The 22261-nt window shown below is 35.8% G+C and overlaps 1 protein-coding gene across 3 annotated transcripts; it reads right to left on the bottom strand.

The window, feature by feature from the left end:
• Positions 1 to 710: 710 nt before the first annotated feature.
• On the bottom strand, positions 711 to 20463 carry LOC103042988 (U2 snRNP-associated SURP domain containing). 3 transcript variants are annotated; one of them, XM_022667706.2, is made up of 26 exons: positions 20362 to 20463; positions 17899 to 17997; positions 17578 to 17689; positions 17127 to 17248; positions 16965 to 17032; positions 16777 to 16865; positions 15594 to 15629; positions 15379 to 15461; positions 14562 to 14727; positions 13628 to 13839; positions 12557 to 12600; positions 10454 to 10558; positions 9631 to 9697; positions 9373 to 9545; positions 8045 to 8207; positions 6981 to 7060; positions 6796 to 6883; positions 6522 to 6665; positions 5607 to 5787; positions 4565 to 4642; positions 4399 to 4462; positions 4125 to 4287; positions 3275 to 3385; positions 3058 to 3191; positions 2030 to 2197; positions 711 to 1213 (listed from the first exon to the last, which is right to left on the bottom strand). In XM_022667706.2, exons 1-26 carry the CDS (start codon positions 20404 to 20406, stop codon positions 1075 to 1077), a joined length of 2934 nt encoding a protein of 977 aa, XP_022523427.2. In that variant the 5' UTR covers positions 20407 to 20463; the 3' UTR covers positions 711 to 1074. The 3 variants fall into 3 exon arrangements, with proteins under 3 accessions (XP_022523427.2, XP_022523428.2, XP_022523429.2); XM_022667707.2 differs by lacking the exon at positions 15594 to 15629; XM_022667708.2 differs by lacking the exons at positions 12557 to 12600; positions 14562 to 14727; positions 15379 to 15461; ... (5 more) ...; positions 17899 to 17997; positions 20362 to 20463 and having other exon boundaries at positions 13628 to 13748.
• Between the last annotated feature and the right edge of the window lie 1798 nt (positions 20464 to 22261).

Here is a 22261-nt window from a genome sequence, read left to right as displayed (position 1 = left end):
CCATATCATATCCGTCAGGCCCTGTCAAAATGTTTTTGCCTTGGACTTCTATATCCACTAATGTACATCATTGTGTGCTGTAAATATCATTACAAAGCAGTGTATTTTGTATTTGTTTTGCTATTTACAGTATTTACTTTACTAATTTTGTTTGCACTCTTCACACACTAAATATGCTACACTTTAGTTGAGTGGTATATTGTTTATTTTTTGCGATTATATTTTTATTTTGTTATACTAGAAATATTTTATACAAACTCAAGAGAAAGAGACTAATGTTTAGATTTTTGCTTCTAATTAACGGATGAAACTATATGGCGTCAATGGAGATGGCTAACGGCTAAATTAAAAGCCAAGCTAAAACAATTAGTTTTCTTAATGAATTATGTTAACAGAATAAATGTTGATTATATAGAATAAGTTATACTGTTTGATAGGATGTGTATTATCCCTCATATCTATTATATCACTGTAACTGATAATAAATATAGATATTAAATTATTGTCCAGCACTACACTGTGTGTGTTAACTTCATGGATGGATTAAAAGCAGAGGCAAATTCTTTCTGTACTCACAGCACAGGTATGGTCACCATGGTTGTTCTATACTCAATCACCCTGAATCATGAAACTGTACAACAAATCACAGTAAAAAAAAATATATACACTTCTGTAAATATCAGTTTACAATCACTTACAAAACATACATCTCAGAGGAGTCACATAAGCTGTGTCTTTATTGAAAATCAAAACAACTATACAACTGAAAACATACACACTATTTTAATTTAAGTCATTTTGCAGGGATCTAAAAACCATGACCAAAAATAATACCATAGTTCTGAGACGTCGCCTCTTATTTTCCTGCTGTGCGAAATTAAGACGTCAGAGGAAGCCCCTTATTCACAATATAAAATACCCCTGTGTAGACCTGTGAGGACACTGGACACGTGCAGACGGGAGTGGTCAAAGGGACTTAAAGAGGCTGAATGGGGAACGAATCCCACACGGATTTACAGGACGAAATTCAGGCACAAAAAGAGAATCCAGCTGTTCTGGAGCTGCAGCTGTGCTTCAGTGCTTGCTCTTCTTGGATTTTTTGTGAGAGCGGTGTGGCGATCGCGAGCGGGACCTGGACTTCTTGGAGGATTTTTTGGGCGTTCTTGATCTGGATCTGCGGGACCGTTTGGGTGTAGCGGGTGGGGAAGGCGACCTGCAAAGTGAGAGAGAGAGAGAGGGTAAATTCAAGAGTGTGATGGAGAGCACTGAAACGGCACGGAACTGGCTGAAGAGTCTGCAGGAGGGTACGTAAATAGACTCGAAGTGGAAGAGTCTGATGAAAGATATACTAGTGCATCTCAAAAAATTATCATCAAGAATTATCAAGAATATCTTTGAAAAGTTACTTTATTTCAATAACTCAGTACAAAATATGAAACTGATTATAAAGATGTATTACACACAGTGATCTGTTTAAAATCTATTTATTGCTGATAATTATGTTCAACAGTCAAAGAAACTCCAAAAATCAGTGTCTCAGAAAATTAGACTATAATAGAGGATTGATTGGTACATTTGGCAGTGTGCCAAGTCCTGCTGGAAAATGAAATCTGCATCTCCATAAAAGTTGTCAGTAGCAGAGGGAAGCATGAAGTGCTGTAAGATTTAGTGGGAAAACAAAACTGCACTGACTTTAGACTTGATAATAAAACACAGTGGATCAACACCAGCAGGTGACATGTCTCTCCAAACCATCACTGATTGGTGGAAACTTCACACTAGACCTCGAGCAGTTTGGACTGTCTCTCTCTCCACTCTTCCTCCAGACTCTGCTCCCTTAATTTACAAATGAAATGTAGATTTACTGATGATCAGTGATGGTTTGGAGAGACATGTCATCTGCTGCTGTTGATCCACTGTGTTTTATCATCAAGTCCAAAGTCAGTGCAGTGTTTACCAGAAAATTAACAATATAAGAAATAAACGCTCACTCTGTGTTTAATATATCTATATTTAAGTGTAAACTGACCTTTTGGAGGTTTTCCGGCTGCTTTCCCGTGGCGAGTCTTTGTAGGAGGTGCGTGAGCTGTCCTTGGTGTAGGATCTGTCTGAGCGCTCGGACCGTGGGGAGGGGGACCGGCCACGCCGGCTGGAGCTACTGCGGGTGGGACTGGGGGAGGGACTGTGCCTGCGCTTCCTGATGAACCAGAGAAAGCAAACATCACATACTTGATATATAAAACAAATCTGCATAAATAATTTACAGCATTCAAGAAGAACATGCAAAAATACACAGAACCATGTTGTGCAAAACTGTATCGATTTTCAAAAACACAGCATCTTTAATTTAGTTTACACAGGATTGGTGTCAGAAGTGGTTCATTTATTGTGTGTTTAATCCCCATCCACTAAATATTTTAATTCACAAAAAGTAAACTTTAATTTTACTCTGCTTTATAAATATTAGTGTTTGTACTATGACAGTTTTTCTAAAATTAGACAAAAACTTTGTATGTATTGCCTTTCTTACAGTATCACAGTATAGAGCCACATCATATCGCCTAGTCAGGTTCTTGCCAATACACAGCCTGACACTTTACTTATCCAATCAGAACAGTGGGATCTAATGACAGAGTAAAACATAGCTATCTAGTGGACAGGGTTTAAACGAAACAAAATGAATCACTTCAAACTCCAATCTTTACATGTAAACTAATAATTAGCCATAAATATGGTGTTTAAGAATTGATACAGTATTATAAAACAAAAGCTCACGACACTTTGGTACACTTTCTTTCCCACTTATTTATAATACAGTCAAACGGAACAGATCAGTTTCAGGTATATCTAAACACATATAAGCACAACTGAACACTGAATAAACAATTATTTTTGGGTTCCAGATTATCCAATTAGGACAATTAATATAATTTTAAGAAATAAATTTGGTTTAATATTTAGTGAAGCACATCAGTGTCCTCAATCTCATCCATCCTGCAGGTGAACTGCCATTTATTAAACTGAGACTTGGTGTTGTTTTTCCAGAATGCAGCTTACTTCTCTTTTCTGCTTGATGAAGATTCCTCCTTCTCCTTCTCCTTCTCCTTCTCTTTGTGCGACACTTCAGATTTCTCTTTCTCCTTCTTTTCTTTCTCCTTCTCTTTATCTTTCTCCACCTCCTTTTCCTTTTCCTAAAAGAGATAAAGATGAACCCTTTAGTACAGGTCTGTTCTGTTCTATAAGAACAGGAAAAGTTCTGAGAACTGTATCTCACCCTCTGTAGTAACTTGTCCCTGTAGAGCTCCACCTGCTCTTGAATACTCTGTCCCGATTTCTTCGGCCGTTTTCCAGACTCCAGCTCGTCCTGAAACTTCATCACTTTCAGCTGCAACAAAAGCACAGGTTTATTCAACAAATAGATTAAAAAATGATATGCTTAATGGATGCAGCAGTTCAGCACACACAGACTAGGGATGTAACAATACAGACACCTCTGGCTGTGAATAACAAACATTATTGGATTTTTTACAATTTGCGTTTAATGTAAAACATATGTAAACAGCAGAGCAACGGGAGATTAGACCTAGAAGAGTAGCTGGTAATGCTTTCTGAATTATTCAGGCAACATTATCAATATCCAGACGTTATAAAACGTAGAGTGTTTCCTTATTACTGTAATTCAGGGAAACATTTACTAAACCATTACAACCCTCCACACTGCACACACCATTACTCTACAAAAACAAACAAAAAAAATCTTAATATATTTTAAATATAAAAAAAGTTCCACATACCAATTTTTTGTCACTTAATTTTGTCTTCTTTTAGATTAGATAATATTTACTTTTTATGCATTGTTTTCTCTTACCATTTTATTGCCAAATACCTTGAGCTGCTAAATGTATGCAAAGACTTTTAAAGAAGTTTAAAGGCTAAAAAATGAACTTCTACTCAAACGATTTTGGACATTAGCTTTTAGTCAAAAATATATTAGACTTCAGCTTTTACCGAAAGGTATTTTACATATCATATATTTTATATATTGGTTGTTGACACTGTTCATTTCACCATTTGCATGAGCCAACTCTCAAAACTTCAATCCTAAACAGAAATGTAAGGCGTACCTCGATTTCCCGCAGTTTAGCTCGCTTCTCCTCACTCATCTCCGACAGCTTGCTGGATTTGGATTCATGATATTCTTCTTTAACAGGCTGCGAGTGAAACGGCTGCTCTGAGGCGTACAAACTCTTCGACGAAGATTCTTTTACAGCGGTTTCGTGTGTTTTCCTGCAGCAGAAGAGTGTTAGTTGTTTACTGATGCATAAAAAAAAAAACAGCATAAGCAGTTATTACACACTTTAAACTAAACTGATCAGGTTTTTTTTTTTTTTTTTTTACCTCTCCTCACTCTTTTCTGACTCTTCTGGCATATCAACTACCTCCCACTTTGATGTGGTTACAGCTGGAACAAACAAGAATTCACATCAGATTTATAGACTTTAAACATCATAAAAAAAAGAAAGAAATAGTCAACAATATTTAAAAGCTCAATAAAATGATTAACCTTGTGCTTCCAGTGCAGATCCGTCCACCTCCTCCCATTTAGATGGAGCCATCTTAAAGGTTGGCTTTGGTCCATCGACTAAACAATTAAATCAAAATCAAAACAATAAAAACGCATGAATTAAAGACAAAAAACTAGTCATTTCTGTTACAAGCATTTGTCCTACAGTAAAAGAAAATAATAAATATGAGTAATAATAAATCACTTTACTTATAAAGTACTTTAAAAACAAATACAAGTATACTAGTAATAAATTGTACATAAAACAAATCTAATTAATTTACAGGTGAAACATTTCATAGTATCATGATAAATCATTTTAAAGCATATTGAGGATAATATCACTACCTAAAGAACACTGAACTAACTGTATATTTAATTACAGAGAGTGTAATAAGTCATTTTTAATTGGATCATGTGAAGCAAAAATAAATAAATAAATTAACAAATAAAAGTTATAGTCATGTCTGTAACTGCAGTGTTTTCGCTCACACATCAAACATTTGAAAACTTTGCAGAGGGCTTTTAAATTGAAGTGAGTGAAACAGGTAGAGCAAAATAAGGAGGGCAGCCACTATTGAACTCTGGCCCTGTTAAAACCAAAAAAATAATAAAAAGAAGAGAAAAACAAAAGTAGCTAAGTGGGTATTATCTGGACAGAATTAAAAATAATTAAACCAAATTAATTTGGGGGGTTATAAAGGCAAATAATGCCTCTGCTTTGAATGTAGGTGGACATAGAAGTATAATTTAGTCTATAATATGAAATCAAGTCAGAGTGTGTATATTTAAATTTATTTATTAGCCCATCTACATCATGCTAGGTACTGCCGTACTACAGCTGGCTATAGGCTTCCATTAGTTTTGTAACTAAAGTGCAAACCAAAAGAAGCCATTTTTCTGTAAATAGAGTAATATGCTTTTACTGTATTCGTATATACAGTAATAGTATAGCAGTATAATAGTATAACACTATTATTACTATAATAGTATTATTATAGTATGATCAGTTTATCAGTACTGCATGTACTTGTGCACTCACAGGGAACTCCATCCAGTTCATCCTCTGCCCCCTTTATAGGAACTCCATCCAGGTCGTCCAGCGGAGCTCCATCCAGAGGAGCTCCATCAATAGGCATGCCGTCAACATCCTCCAGAGGAGCGCCGTCCAGCTCCTCCTCCACAATCGGGGCACCATCTATATCCTCTGTCGGTGGCGGCTCCTGTTTAAACACAATACAGCACATTAACCCCTTCGGCTTAGCAACTGCTCAAGGTTTTATACTTTAAAACATTTAAAATGCATTAAAATTATTTTAAAAACTAAGCTTTAAGTCTGTCAATACCTGTTAAGAACACCACAAATATTCATTAACATAATGAAATTCCTAATTTAAACTGTGTTTAATTGCAAGGAATAAAATATGTTCCTGAATCATTAAACACTGTACAAATCTTGTAAATGAAAGTCCAGAAAAAAACTAAAATAAACACAATGTAGGATATGGCCCCTTTAAAGAGTAATAAAACAGTAATAAATGTAAAAAAAAAAAAATTCAAATGGTCTTAATTTGTGTTTCTAGCACTCGAGTATTGTTCACCTTTTGTATACAAGTTTTTTGGCCAGTACATAAATGAGTTGTCTTTGGACTATTTTATGAGCGGGCAATGAAGAATTTCTGTAAGTTGCTTTGAATAAGTTTATCTGGTAAATGCCATTAAATGTAAAACATAAAAATACGTAACAATCAATAGAAGTATTTTTTTAATGTAATAATGTAATTAATTAGATCACAACAGTTGCAATCTTATTTAAAACACACACATATTGTGTGGCAAAAAAAAAAAAACGTTATAATATTCTTATGTTCAAACATTCAAACTGCACATTAAGATATTTAATAAATTCAACCACAATACAAACCACTTTAATCCTGGTTACACACACCAAACTCACCTCGGGCATTGGCACCTCGACGGGGGTCTCTTTCTCCGGATCCAGACTGACCAGTCCCAGGAAAATGTTCTGGAGTTTGATGAGGAATGGATCGGGATAAACCGCCCAGTCCTCCCACGCCCGGAAACACGACATGACCCGTTGCTGGGAAGAAGTGTGAGGAAAAGATCAGCTTCTCAAAACCAGCAATTATGGTGATCAAAATTAGTATTTATTGAAAAAAAAAACAAAAAAAAAAAAACAGGACAATTTCATAAAAAATATGACTACTCACCTTAAAATGCTCTGACTGTAAGTGACCCTGTATCGTCCTGAAGGTGGCGTTAAGATCAGAGAATATCTGGCAGAGCTTTGTTTCAAAGCTGGTAAAGAATAAGAAGAAACACACAGATGCATCTGACTTAACTTCATTAATTCATAAGTGAAGCGAAACCAAACTGAAATCAGAAGCACACTTACAATTTCCTGTAGTAGGAGGCATTCGAGACTTTAGCTGAAGAGTTATACAGAACATCTGACACCAAATATAACCTCGCAATCTGGAAAAAAAGAAAATCTTAGTAAATAAAAGCGGTCATTAATTTGTGTATACTGTAGGGGTTGCATAAACTGATTAAATCATCAACCTGAACTCCCACTACTTGCCACAGTGGGGAACAGTGGGCTAGTCGGCGTACTAAGGCTGCAGAGAGACAATAAAGAAAGCAGCTTGTCTGCAACACATAGAGTTCCTCAAACCTCAGTAGTCTGGAATAACTACACAATATATAAAGCTATGCATAAATAATAAAATAATAATAATAATAATAATAATACATTTTGATCGCCCTAGTTTCTTTTTGCTTTAGTCATGAAAATTACAAATAGTCAACTATATCAAAAGTTCATCCACATGTGTATTAGAATATCCTGAAAGGTTTTTCGTCGTATTGTATTTTAAGTAAATGCAGTCTGAAGTAGCTACTGCTGTGGGTACTGTTCATTAAGTAGCTAACAATGCTAGCCATATAGCCAACTGGCAATTTAACCTTATTTACAGCTATTTACAGCATAGCTAACGAGCTCTGACCACATAGCTAGTTAGCTATACATATCCACCACCACTGCCCAAAGAGTCATTTCTCTCCAGCATAGGATGTTCTGGTGTTCGTTTCTCCTACACAGAATGATAAGAGCAGTCATGTGGACGTTCGAGTGGATGTTTTATATTATTTATTTCCTCAACCACAGACGCAGCTTCTCCTTTCTGGAAGGTGGCTGGTATAAATTATATGGAGTTCCTTAACATTGTAATATTTTTGTTTTGTGTTGGTAACTCTACTGTTTAAGGTAAATTCTTGTCTTCTTCCAATCACTGTGACTCCCTGTAATTAAGCATATAATTAGGTATATCATGCTACTCATTCCGTACGTTTATCATCACTGTGTCTGCTGCTCCACCCAAACTTCCAACACAAAATATACAAACATGGCCCCTTCTTTATCATTATGCAGACTATTGTGAATATCTGAAACTGACTGACCTTCTTGGGCAGCGGTGTTTTAAGGATGGACAGAGACTCTGTGATACACTCCACGATTTCTTCAGCAGCATCGGCGTGTGTGAGACAGAACAGCATGGCTTCTGCAATATCGCCCCTCCTCGGGGTGAGCCCTCGAAGAGTCTCCTCCAGCTTATCTCTCTCTCTGCAGACAGGTAAAGGTAAAGTAATCATTTACAAAACTGTAAAATTAAGAGTGATTATCCAAGACGTGAAGGGATGGAATTCTTCAGTTTTACAAAAGAGCTATGAGGCTCTAACAAGTAATGAAAGCTTGTGTACAGTTTTTTTACAGTTAGGTGTTCAGTAATCTCAAACAGTCTTCATTATGTGGTCTATGTTACTGTATAACTGACTGAGTACTTGAATGCTGTTCTGTATTTTACTGCATGACAAATTTTACATAATTCTTAATCAGAGTAAAATTGATTGACAGCCATTACAGGAGGATTACTTATTTCATAAAAAAAAAACATAAAAAATATATGCATCACCTGCAGCTCTGCATTTTCTAAGTGTCAGTCAAATAAAATATTTTTAATAATACATTTTATTATTAGCACATGTTTTGGATTATAAGCCGCACTATGAAAGAACACTGGATGTTACCCCTGAAAACCGTTTATTTCGTTAAGTAAAGTGCTTTCGTTTATTTACAGTAAGCTTAGATTTACAATACTTTGTCTAAAGGGTGAGTTTTCAGTGAAGTTTCTCCAGCAGTAAGGCTGGGTGCAACAGTATTAGCATTAGCCGCTAACCGCAGTGTAAATGCCGTCCAATATCTCTAGACTGTGAAACCCTGTGAAAAGTGTTTCGGTAACACAGAGCACTATCAGCTAGCGGATTTTAACACAGTAAACATGCAGACTACAGTCCAATATACTCGCTTCTTAACGGCAAAAGAGCTAGCGCTGCTACACCCAGCCTTAGTGCTGGAGAAACTTCACTGAAAACGGACCCTTATAACGCTGTACTTCAGTGAAGTGGCTTTACTGCTCCTTAATACCTGACTGGTAGGCATTAGATTAAAGAGGTACTGACAATTTTTGGGAACATTAAAGGATTTTTATAGGGTTTTTATAGTCCTAAAAATAATCATATACAATTATAAAAATATTACATATAATTAGTTTATCGCAATTATTTCTTGGACATGTTATCATCCGAACACAAATAGTTATCACAGTAAACCAAAAAATTATGTGAAAAGCAACCATCAGGAAGCTTGAACTGCATTAACCTTATCTATAGAATAACAGAGACCAAAGAGAATAACATCAAACGTGACACCCATCTTTCACCCCACTTACTCGTCCTTCAGAGAGCCTTTCTTGCTGCCTTCTTCGTCCTCCTCCTCCTCCTCCTCACCCTCCTCTTCCTCAGGAGTGCCATGAAGGTACGGGTTCAGAGGAGGCGGCCGCCATAAGGAGCCATTTTTAAACAACCTAAAGTCTTCTGTTTTCCATTTGGTTGGGGAATCTCCCTGTAGGTCAGATTTCAGAGATGTTAAGAGTCTGTAAAGTCAAATCTGGAATTAGAGATGATGACAGACACTAAATCAGATTGACCTGCAGTATAGAATACAGCTTCCACCGGTAATACACATGAGCTGGGCTTTGATTTTCAAATAAAAACCTGTGAAATAAAAACAAAAAGTTGGTTCAGTTCAGTGAGTAGTCTTTCTAGTTGTTACTGAATTCTGCCTCCCTGCCAGAATCCTCTTTTCAATTGCAGATGCCTCCCACAACAGAATAACCAATTCCTTTTTAAAGGTCAATTTACAGTTACAGTAGATACAGGGATCACCAGAATAATCTGTTGTACGCAAACTGCTGTGTGAAGTGCCTACATAATAAGGGAAGTCACATTTTGCCAAAACACTGCTTCTTTTTCTTCTTCTATTGTTTAAAAGGGTGATGATGAGCTGCCTTACCTTCTTGTACATAATCTGAAAATCTAAACCTCTCAAAAAAATGTTCATCTGATCTGAACTGAGATCACCTCTTTTGGACTAAAACTAATTTTAGTCCTTTTCATTGCAATAACAACAATAACATTGACTTACCATACCATATATGGGCACAAAATCTTCAATAATGTTTGTTTAATAAGAACCCATTAAATGTGAATTAGGGGTATGTTGTCTGACTAGCTCATTTATTTGTTTGTTTTATTAATTGAAATTAGGATATTTGACCACTTTTCCAAAATTTAAATGCATTTTTTGTTAAGTGCTCTTTTAAAAGATGCAAGTGTGTTACAATGCTTTTATCATAATTCCATTAGGCAGATAATTGTCTTAAATGACAAGAACATAGTTTATCTAAATTATTTCTGCAACAATATATCATCCCCAAAGAAATTTTTGTAAATTCACGACAGGCATCTCACCTGTATAAAGGATTGCTGATCTCTCGGTTCATGATCATGGCCTCAAACATGGGTCCCTCACGCACCACAAACTCGATCATTCGGTGGATGAGAGAGAGCAAATTCCTACAAGAAAAACACAGTTAAAGCAGACAGATTCAGAGCCATCACCAACAGCCACACCACAGACACCACTAATGCTAGAACATATCCTCGACTGGACAAATGCTTACTGCCCCTGCGTGCACACACACACACTCACACATAATTACAGTACTGTTCAATACTATATTACTGTATGATAAATACTGAGGAGCTAAGAATATGTATGAGAATATAAGATGCTAGATAAATCACAAAGTGCTAATAACAATAATGGTAATACAATCAGCCATAGCACTGCTCCCTCTCTAAACAATAAAGCCACTAATGCTGAACTTATGATGCCAGGTGACATTTCTTAAAGCTTTTTAAATGGAGAAAGTGTGGATGGAGAAGAGAAGAGAAACCATATCACCACTACTAATCTGTCATTTAAAAAGGTGTTAAGGACAGTAAATGTGTTTATTATGAATTATTCATTTGAACTGGCCCCTAAAGCGGGCAATAAAACAAGATGTTCTCGGGGTTTAAAATGTAATGCAACACAAATCACAAAGTATTGGAGCCGATCATACCAATGTCAGGTAATCATTCTGTATACTTTCCCCAATCCATCCCGTGACGCTTTTCTGGTCCCTCGCTGCTGCAGACAGTTCAACTTGTGCTGCTCACCAAGGCCAATGTCAAAGGTCACTGAGACTACGGGGATTGGGTGTAGCTTTGTTTTGACCCATGCTATCGGGGCAGTTGGAGTGAGCAATAGCCAGAAGCAGTATGTGATGTGTGTGTGTGTATATCTTATGTTCACTGTATGCAACTCTAATGTGTACTGTTTAAATGAATGGTGTTACTACCAACTTCAATAGTGATACCATCTAAGTTCTATATGTATTTCGACAAACTTACCAGTGGGTAAAAAGCGAAAGTGCAGGGCATGCCTTAGTAAAGTCTAATAAGACATTTGGGCTGTCACAATTTACCAGAAGAAACATGATGAATTGTTTAAATATACTGCACTGATTGAACTGGTAGTCATTAGTCTCTCAGTGCAAATACATATGTTACATTGTGCTCCTAAAAAAAAAAAATATATATATATATATATATATATATGACTCAGACTGTATTGTATATAAAGAGGGACTGAATGACAACAGTTTAAAAGTAAAGACAAAACATCTTACACCCTCTGGTGGCTGGCTGCAGTAAAACCTTTGACATTTTCATATAATTAAACAAAGCATAAATTAAACCAAGTTAAATATACAGTATCTGAGGTCATATGGTCAATTGTCCCTGGTCAATTGTCAATTGTTTTGTAGAATATTTTTGTATATTTTAAAAAGCATAATGATTAGGCTACTGGAAAGTTGACATTCAGCTAAAACTGACATGATATTGTTGTCTTTACAGAGGGTTTGACACTAAGAAATATGGGTGAGGTTTGAGTGGTTACACAGCCTTATACTGCAGACATCAATTCAAATATGAAACACCAAAAAAGTGTAAGATATGAAAATGGTAAACAGGCTACACTTGTATAATTAAGAGTAACAGCCCTATTAGACACATGGGACAAACAGGACAGTGTGAAACAGTGATTTATTTAACCAGTTATGTTAACATTTAACCAGCTATGTTAATTTACTTTCCTCTGCTTCACTGTGCTTCAGATTAGTACTAACTGTATAATACATAAATATTAAACTTACTGTAAAGCCTATAAACTCAATATTGGTTACTTTTTGCCATTTTGTTATTGGGAAAGTTGTAATTTTGTGTCATTAAACATATATAATGCATATATGTATATTTATAATGTAAGTGACAGAAAGACGAGTGTCAAGTTAGTAGTTACTTGTTCGTGTGTTTGTGTATTCGTATGTGTTTCTGTGTTCATGCACAGCCTCAACTGTTGCTCACCCAAACCGGCCTCCGTTAGCATGCAGATGCCCAATCAATCAAACTATAGAGATGTTGTCTACATTTCATATGAATTTGGAAAAAAAGAAAAACATGTACCTTTCTGTTGGGATAACCACTTTGACTATGGCTTGCGACAGAGTCTGGATATGAAGTCACATCAGATAATAAACATAGAATATATGTGAGTATTGTTAAAAAGAAACAGGCATAATTACTATATGCAACAAACTCCTACAACAACAAACTGCTATGGTGGTCAGTTTTAAAATTTAAAACTGAACTGACTGCTTCACAGCAAAACTGCACTGATAGACTATGCTAAACTCAAAACACATTCTACACCACAATAACTCAATTATTTTAATTTATTAAACTATAATCCTCTTATACAACAAAATCAAATAATAAAACCAGAGCATGGAACTACTTTAATTATTTGCTTTTAAGAAATAACATCAAGGCCTATAAAAATATCACAATGAATTCTAAGATAAACACTTACCGGACCCTGTTTATAGCATTTATACTAATCTACAGCTAACTGACATACAGTGAACTCTGAGGCAGTGGGTCACGTTTCTTATAGTAAGCTTACTCTGTTAACTGGATATTTGTGGTAAACTGTTACAGAATATTAGCCAAACTGTCCACCACCACCACTTGTTTTTTGAAGTGGTGAAGTGGGTGGAGCTACAGGGCTTGAGTTTTTTTTTTTAGGTTATTAAAAGAAATCAGCGGAAAAATGTGGTTGTACGTCATACAGGGTACGAGGAATATGGACCTCAAAGCCTGATGTTTCACTATAGCGCAACCCTGAAGCTAAGCTTGTGTGCTTGAATAGCGAGTACTATTTGAATAGGACAGACTACTACCCAATCATCATGCATCTTTCTGCTTGCCATTTTGAGACAGAAAAAGAATATGAATAATTTTAAACATCCTAACCATCCTTCGGTGCTTGGACCCCTAATTATGTAAATATGAAACTGAACTGTAGAATATTAAACATACATACAAACATTATATACCCAGCAAGTGAGCAAACTATACAGAACGTGACCCAGTAAATTATAAAGGTTCTAAACCACAGTAAATAAAAACAATTTTATGTTCTGTCTTTCCTTTCCTAACCTAAAGCATGTCTCCTGACCCGTAGTGCTAAGTTACCTTCTCGAACTCCTCTTTGCTCTTGGGTGGAGGAGGCATGGGGGCGTTGGTGTTCTTCAGCCTCTCTTTGGGCTGAGCGTTGAAGGGCAGGCCGGAGGGCGGTGGGGGCAGGGTGTGTTCCATCATGGAGGGAGGAATGTAAATTGGGTGAGGTGGGATTGGCACGCCTTTGCCCCATCCCAGTTTCATTTCAAAGTTCATTATCATTTTTCCTGAAACAGACGTTTCAGTGGCATTAGTATGGTGCAAAATTTAGTCCACTTTTTTCTTTTTATACATATGGTTTATAACTTTCTCTCATATTCTGCATAATTTTAAAGGCCGATTACTCAATCCCTGTTCATTTGAGCTCCCCCCCTCCACCACTGCAATGCTTCTGACATTAGAAGAGTGAGAAGCAGAGTATGCCTCCTCTGATTCTAATAGGGCTGTGTAAGCAAAAACTAAGTGATACGATTAGCGTCCCGATAAATGGGTTACGATTCAATATATAGAGATATATTGCAACACTGTAAGCAACATCATATATTGTTTAATTATTAATCTAAATTTAAAGAAAGCTGTTACAGTATTCTAAACTATAATATAGTGATTCAAAACTAAATATCACAACAATCCAATATATTTATATCAATATTTTGTTACAACCCTATCTGATACAAGAACTCCACCAAGAAGTCAGACTCCACCTCTTTTACAACTGCTGCTGATACAACATCAATGTGCTGAATCACAGCTGGAGGAAACTGTGATAGTTGGAGGAAAGTTGGATATTAAGCAGCATGATTACCTTTTTTTTGTTTTATATCAGTATGAGAGTGGCAGCTACTCTAAATCACTCTTTTGTGGACAAAATGGTGCTGAACTATTTCAGTTATGAAAAATGACACATTGTTCATGCTTTTAAAATGTGCAGTAGTTTACTGTACCATACCATTTAAGTGTTTGAGCGCTCGTTCAGCATCTCTTCTAGTCATAAAGGCCACAAAACCACAGTTCCTCTCCCTGGCTCTCTCCTCGTCAGTCCTGGGCCACATGATCTTCACGCTGGCCAGAGGACCGTAGCGGCCGAATTCCTGACACAGCATCTCCTCATTCATCTGCAACAGAGACAGTAAAATAGGGCAGTCACGACAGGGCATGAATTATGTTCCTGTTAAGCATTAAGGTCACCACAGTCACATTATTCTCAGACAACCTTACTAATTTTACACAAGTCTTTTATCTATTTAAATTCATTTTAAATGTATGATCTCAGGATAAATTTTATATATACTTCATTTTATAACATACTTCATGAATGTTACTTTTTTGTAACAAATACAAAATAAACTGCTTTCAAGACAAAAGGCCACCATTATCACCATACTGATTTTTTTTTTATTGATGTTATTGTGTACAATACAATATGGTACAATCTTGTTCTTCATTCATTCAGTCAGAAAAAAGTCGCAGGTAATCACGAATTATCACATTTTTTTTCAACCGAGATTAATAATAAGAATAAACCTACAGTTCAAGGGATTAAGCAATCAGTGGTCAGTGTTATTTATAGCTTTAAGTTCTGTTTACAGATAGTGTCTGACAGTGTATGAGAGTTAACAAAAATGTAGCTGTTATATAGCAACTCATGGAGAATGATGCATATATAAGCCAAACATAACATTTCCTTTTTAAATGTGGAACTGCTGATTTACAGTCGCTCTGCAACATCAAATTACCAACAAAACAACAGCAAGTCATCCAGTTACCTGAGGATTTATATTTCCCAGGTAAAGGTTTGTGGTGGATGGGTCTCCAACATCGTGTGAGCCTGGAGCGGAGTCGTCCAAAACTGAAAAATCAAAAGCACCAGCTGATCAACTCACAGGGTAAACCGGCTCAGTTCATCATTCACCCATAATAGCTTCCATTCACAGCCAAATGCTCATTAGATTGCATTACACAGTATATAAAGCAAAATTACCACTGGACGGACGGTTTCTTCGTGAAGAACCATCCGCTAAAAAAAGCAGAAAAGCAGTGTAAATTTTGTTTCCACAATAAAACACACACTGCTATATAGTGGGAGTGGCCAATATATGTATGGGAGGGGTTTTCACGAGTGGGTCAGTCCCAAAATAAATGGCTAGCACATAACTGATATAATTACTAAGAATGTCCCACGAGATACAAATAGTGCTGGGTAATACTAATTCAATATTACAATATTTTTCAAATTTTAGATTAAAGCATTACAAGTTACAAGAAAAACCAAACAAAAAACAAGCAAAAAACAAGTGAAAAAAGCTATTTACAGTTGTATGTTTTTTCTTTGAGGAGATGAGACAAAATAAATAAATGTTTTTAAAAAATCATATTGACAAATACATGCACCAATATTAGAGATGCACCATAATGAAAATGTGTGTTCAAAAATCAAACCGAACAAAACAAAACATTTGGCTGAAGGCCAAAAACGCAACACAATTTTGCCACTGAAATACATAGCCTAGTAAATACATTAACTGTTGTGCTTGTTTTTTAATATCTGTTTGGAATAAATTATTTGTACATAATCAATACATTCCTAAATAATATAATATCTCTAATCTGCCTATTTAATGTACTGAAGTTTATCCCCATTCCTTAACACTTTTAAGCTATTAATAGTTCTAGCCCGTGCAACTTTTCATCGTAGAAAAATATAGGGCAGTCTTTAAGGTACCATACTTGTAAGAGACAAATACAAGTTTGAAAATGAACATATAAAATTTTATTGTGGTTTTAGTTCACAAGCAACCATTAAGCAAAACTCTGGGAAAAAAATAAAACATAAGAAATTAAGAGATCAGCTCTTCACATGTTTTTTTTCACTACCGAAGTTGTTACTATCAATAAGAAGAAATTTCACTTTATGAATATATCTAGACTATTTATGCAACAATTAAAAACATGGTCAATTTAATTGGCATTCAGCCAAATGTTTAGTTTTGTTCAGTTTTGGCCAAAAATGTATTTCGGTGCATCACTAACAGGGTATGAATGTCATGGTAGTATATGAGCCACATACTGCCCAGCACTATATAGGTCTCGACTCTTTAATTTTATATAAATACCCCCTGAACAATGCTCCACTCTGCAGTCCATTATCTATTGATTATACTTACAGGATCTTCTTCCCTCCATAGCAGACAGAGGTTCAAATCTACTGACTCGTCCCTTCAGCCTGTGCCGCTCATCCCGCTCCTCCTGGATCCTACAGAACAACAGGTAGAAGACGGTACCGATATTAAGCACTTTATCACAATACAAGTAATTATTTGACCAAAACAAAAACAGGAAATAGAGAACATACTGTTTCAGCTCTTCTTTAAAAAGCTCCAGGTTGCTCTTTTTCTTTTCTTTTTCTCCTTTCTTTGATGCCTTGGGATATAAAGATAATAAAATATTTAAAAGTGACCTAAAAGAAATTTACATACATTTGTTCAAACAAGCATTAAGAAAACAGAGTACTTACATTACGCTTGTCTATCGCAAGAAACTGTGGTGGTGTTTCAAGCGGCAAAAAACTTTTTGCCTCCAAAACACGTGATTTGGGTTTGTAGAGCTTTCCTTTCTTCTCATCCACTGCAGCTTCCTCTACAGGAAAAGCAAAAGCATAGAAAGGTGTTCAAACTCAGTGTCTAATGTCTGCAATGGCACGAATGGCAGAAAATTACATTTTTATGAATAATATATGCATTTCAGCCACCAGGCATCAATACAAAGTACTGCATTTGCCCCTTTTACATGCTGTCAGTGTCAACTAGGGTTGGGAATCACAGGGCATCACACAACAGAATTCATGCACACAAACGCAAATTACGACACTGGCACAGTCCTGCAGTACAGAACAGACCTCGCTGCCATCATACAGTACTGTACTTTTCCGCCACTATACCTTATTTAAATAATTTTGAGTAATTTACCTTTGGTGGCATTGGCGATGCCCCCTCTGACAAAGGTCTTTACTCTGCCTTCACCTCCTTCAAACGCAGCGAGGAACTCTTCATAGATTTCAGCAGCTGCTTTTTCATCCTCCTGTAAATGTTCAGCATAACAACATATTTAATGGAATACTTTCAAAATAAAACTAAAACAGATCAATCTTCTGTAGGATATTCATTTAACATATGCACAGAGAACTGCTATAATTTGGACAAATCCACTTATCATCTACATCTCTACATCTCTCAGTCCTTCCACTGTTCCACTTCATCAGATATCAGTAGTAGCACTGACTCACTCACCTTTTTCTTTAATTCATCTTGTTCCTTTTTGCTCAAGGTTCTTTTAGCCACAGCCATCTTTCCAATACTGAAGGCTTTCAGCTTACTCTCCAACAAAGCCTGCAGAGAAACGTAGACAAATTAGATTCACTGGAACTGGAACAGTAAACATGACAGCAGTGTTTCTGTCAAAAATGAATAAACCTTTCCTTTGTTTAGATAATCATCACTTGTAATATTTTGTTATATTTGTGTGTTAAATTTGAGTGTAGGTGTAGGTGTAGGGTTGTCTCTTATTCTTACGGTTCTAACAGACAAAAAAAAAAACACAAAAAGTGACTCAGTATTGGCCAATACAATGACAATATTTGCCTCAAACTGGAACGCTCCTGAAACTAAATCTACTGCTTTTGCTGGAGTAACTGACTCTACAGTGCATTTTGGAGCACTGCTGTGAAAATTTGGCTGCATTCGGCAACTGCATTTCTAGTGAAGTCAGGACATTGGAAGATCATCACAACATCATCATTGTAGAAAAGTCCCAATGCTTTACAGCTCAATGCTGGGGGATTTATACTTCTCTATCTTACACCTGGCCTGGCATGATGCCAACTAGTTTGTGTTTAATCACTGCTGAGCATACCTAAAGTTAAGGTAGAGATAGCGAAGGTCAAAAATTACTCTAGTAAAACAGAAGTTCTTTCTTTATACCTCAACATGAGAAAAAAAGTATTTGCTTTTCTGTGTAAAAGTACTAGGCTTTTGTGTTCTATTATCATTTTTATACAGAAGTGGATGCAATTGCATCTACATAACCAGTCAAAAGTTTGGAGAGTCATTTTTCATTATTTAAAAAAAAAATCTGCATTGTAGATGAATACTAAATCAAAAAACTATGAAGGAAAAAAACAGGAAATTATTTAGTAAACTAAAAAGTATTAAACAAACCAGAATATGTTTTATATTTTAGATTCTTCCAAGATTCTCTAGCTTAGATGACAGCTTTGCACATTTTCTCAGTCAGCTTTATAAGGTAGTCACCTGGAATGACCTTCAAGACTTGTTGAGAGTTAATTACTTGAATTTCTTGCCTCTTAATGTGTTTGAGAGCATCAGTTGTAAAGTTGTGAAGAGGTAGAGTTGGTATAGAGTGAAAAGCCCTATTTGAGTAATGTTCTAATCCATGTTATGGCAAGAACTACTCAACTAAGTAAAGGAAAAAATACTGGAAGGTCTGTCAATCCAAAATATTTGAAGATCTTTGCAAGCATCCTCAAGTGCACCTGCAAAGCCCATCACACACGTTATGATGAAACTGGCTCTCATCAGGACCACCCAAGGAAAGCCAAAGAATAAGTTCATTAGAATTAGCAGCCCGCCTAAAAGCTTCACAGAGTATTTTGGTTTAACACTTTTAAGTTACTACATGATTCATGTGTTCTTTCATAGTCTTGGTTAGTTTAACAGTCATTTGCAATGTAGGAAACAAGAAATAACATGGAATGAGAAGGGTCGAAACTTCTTTTTGGTACTGTACTTCATTACTGTCCACCACTGATGTTCACCTGTTCCTGAAAGTGCAAACTAGATATTTTATTGGCAGTATCTATATTCTCTACTAACTATAGACTATAGAACTATAAGTAGACAAGCTGTATGTGTACATTTGCACATCAGTATATTAAGAATGGGTGCAACCTAACGTAGCTAGCTGACTAAATAATTAATTAAAAGGGGTCGTCCAGAAATAATTGAAACACAGTGTGTGTAAATATAAATATATATATAAAACCTTTAATGTGAACACCAAGCTAACCAGCTAACACTAGATTATCCAGCAGACCCCACTGTTTACTCAGTCACGTGGTTGGCTAAATAAGGGAACTTTCCATAATATTCGCGCCAAATAATGATTATTAACCTATTAAACGACATTGTTTATCACATAGACTTGTTGTAATACCGCACAGCATGAAGAGAAACGCTGTATAAAGAGCTAAAACAGTCGTAGAAGCTGCTACACAGCTCAATGTAACGCTGACTGGTTTGTTAGCTTGATGGTATCAAACCTAGCTAAGCTAGCTCTAGCTAGCTACACCGTTCAGATTAGCTAGCTAAGCTAAGTACAATAAAATATCACCAATACAATATAATAATGAATTTAAAACGACCATTTACGATCCATAATCGATCTAAAACGCTTATGTACGCTGCCTTTCCGAATATTACCCGCAGAATTTGCTTTTGTGTAGTGTTGAGTGATTCTGACATTTATTAGCGATCTAGCCGTTAGCCGCTAGCTTCCCCAGCGCGAGCTCTTTAACCTAGCTAAGCTAACCGGCTAAATCCACTATACTGAGCAGATTTAACACACACAGGCCCCTCAGAACCGCACCAGCCGAAACCGCGCACACCTAAAACACAACATTTACACAATTAACGCAGATTCGGAGCTTAATTAAAGGCAGAAATGTGCTGAATTACCTTGGAGTTGGCCTTGTGAGCCCCGCCTGGCGTCCTGTCCGCCATCTCCAAGCAGTGCAGTAGCAGCAGCGGGCTGCGTTCAATCAGCAGCAGGAGCTCTAACCCGATTCAAAACAGCAACGTGGAACTGAAATCACTTAAACAGACCCTTTAAAATAATGATAATAATAACGATACATTGTTAATGACTAATAATGTAATATAATACGGATATTATAAAATATTATTTAATAATATATAAAAAAATAATATAATTAAATATTGATACTAAGGACTTTTTATGTCAAAATAGACCTAGGGATTTGCAAATATTTACAGTCTTTGTATCTTTTCTATTTGTTGAACAAAGTATAGTTTGCATATACATTTTGATTTCCATTTCAAAAACCACGAACAGTGGGATTCTATTTTTAATTTTACATTTAACAATATAAAATAACCTTAAATTAGCTAAAATTATAATTAGATTAATGTATAATATTGATCTATCTTATGCTTAACATTATTAAATCCAACTAAAACTTTTTTTCATAACAAATCTTATCAAGTTTTTTCCAAAACATTTTAACAAACTCACAATTCCAAAACAAATAGTATAATAAGGTTTCTGGGTGTACATCACAGAACGAGCAATTTGAAAATCTTTTTTTAATTTGGTTAAACAATGGTTTGTTGGGTAGCATCTATGTAGTACTTGAAATGTAATCTCCTTTCCTTTCTACGTCTCACATATATTGGTTCCAGTAAAATTTTACATTATAAACTGAGACAATGTCTTTTGGAAAAAAAAATGTAATTTGCCATTATTTTTGAGTTCAAAGGAGAAGCATACCTTGCCAATTGCAGTATTTATTGGGTCGTCTACAGCTGTAAAAGTAGGTGGTATTTTGGTTATTTAATAATAATCACGTGGGCTCACATTGGTGAAGTGTGGGCTAAGAGGGTTTCAGGTGGTCATAGGCTCTGGGTGGGTTTGTACAGGTGTTGTTACTGGGACCCAGGTGGGGTTCACAAATGGACTTTATTATTACAGCCTATTTTAATATCACATTGGTCCCATCTAGGACCCATGTACAGTGTACAACCCAGAGGGGATCATGTTTAACTCCTCCTAGTCCCATCACTGACCCTGGTGGGCATATACAGTATACTGGGGGGGGCAACATGGCACTGTAAAAGGTAACACCACTTTTCAACATAATTTTTTAAAAGTTTTAATCTGCATGAAAGGTACGTATGACTAAACACACTTGGGCAAATTACACTTTACTCTTTCAAGATCTTACTTAAATAATGTAGCATCATATTTATGCATGCATCTTCCCTAATCCATGACATAATGGCATGTCCCTTACCATTAACTTACCCTCAGTGTAGTCTTCCCCACCATAGCTACCTTTTTGGGGGGTATTCAGTTACATTTTATATAATGGTTAATAGACTGGCTACGGTGTTGTAAGCCATAATTGCATGTGAAAGGAACTCTGAGCTGGATGAATTTTCCCATTTTTTCAAGTAATAAAGAAAATAGTCTAGCCGAAAGGATGTATTCATTTCATACTCTATTAATAAACAAAAACTTAAACTAGCTTTTTTTTTATTCTTTTTTTGAGTGTTTACTACCTATTAAACATTTCGCTCTATCCAAACATTTCACTCTTTCCAAACATTTCACTTTTTCCAAATTAATCTAAAATAATTTTAGATCATTTTACATTTAATTGTTTACTTTACTCCAGTCAAACGTTTAGACACACCTTTAAATTCAGTAGTTTTTCATTTTTTAAAAAATGCTCTGATTCATAGATTAACACTAAACTCATTTAAACTAAGAAAAAAAAATATGAAATTATTTAATAAAACCCAAAAGTGTTAAAAATACTAGTTTTTTTTTTAGGTT

The sequence above is a fragment of the Astyanax mexicanus genome, chromosome 18, assembly GCF_023375975.1.
Source record: "Astyanax mexicanus isolate ESR-SI-001 chromosome 18, AstMex3_surface, whole genome shotgun sequence".
Classification (NCBI taxonomy): Eukaryota; Metazoa; Chordata; class Actinopteri; order Characiformes; family Acestrorhamphidae; genus Astyanax; species Astyanax mexicanus.
The sequence above is the reverse complement of the archived record's forward strand: the minus strand, read 5'-3'. Positions and strand labels throughout refer to the sequence as shown.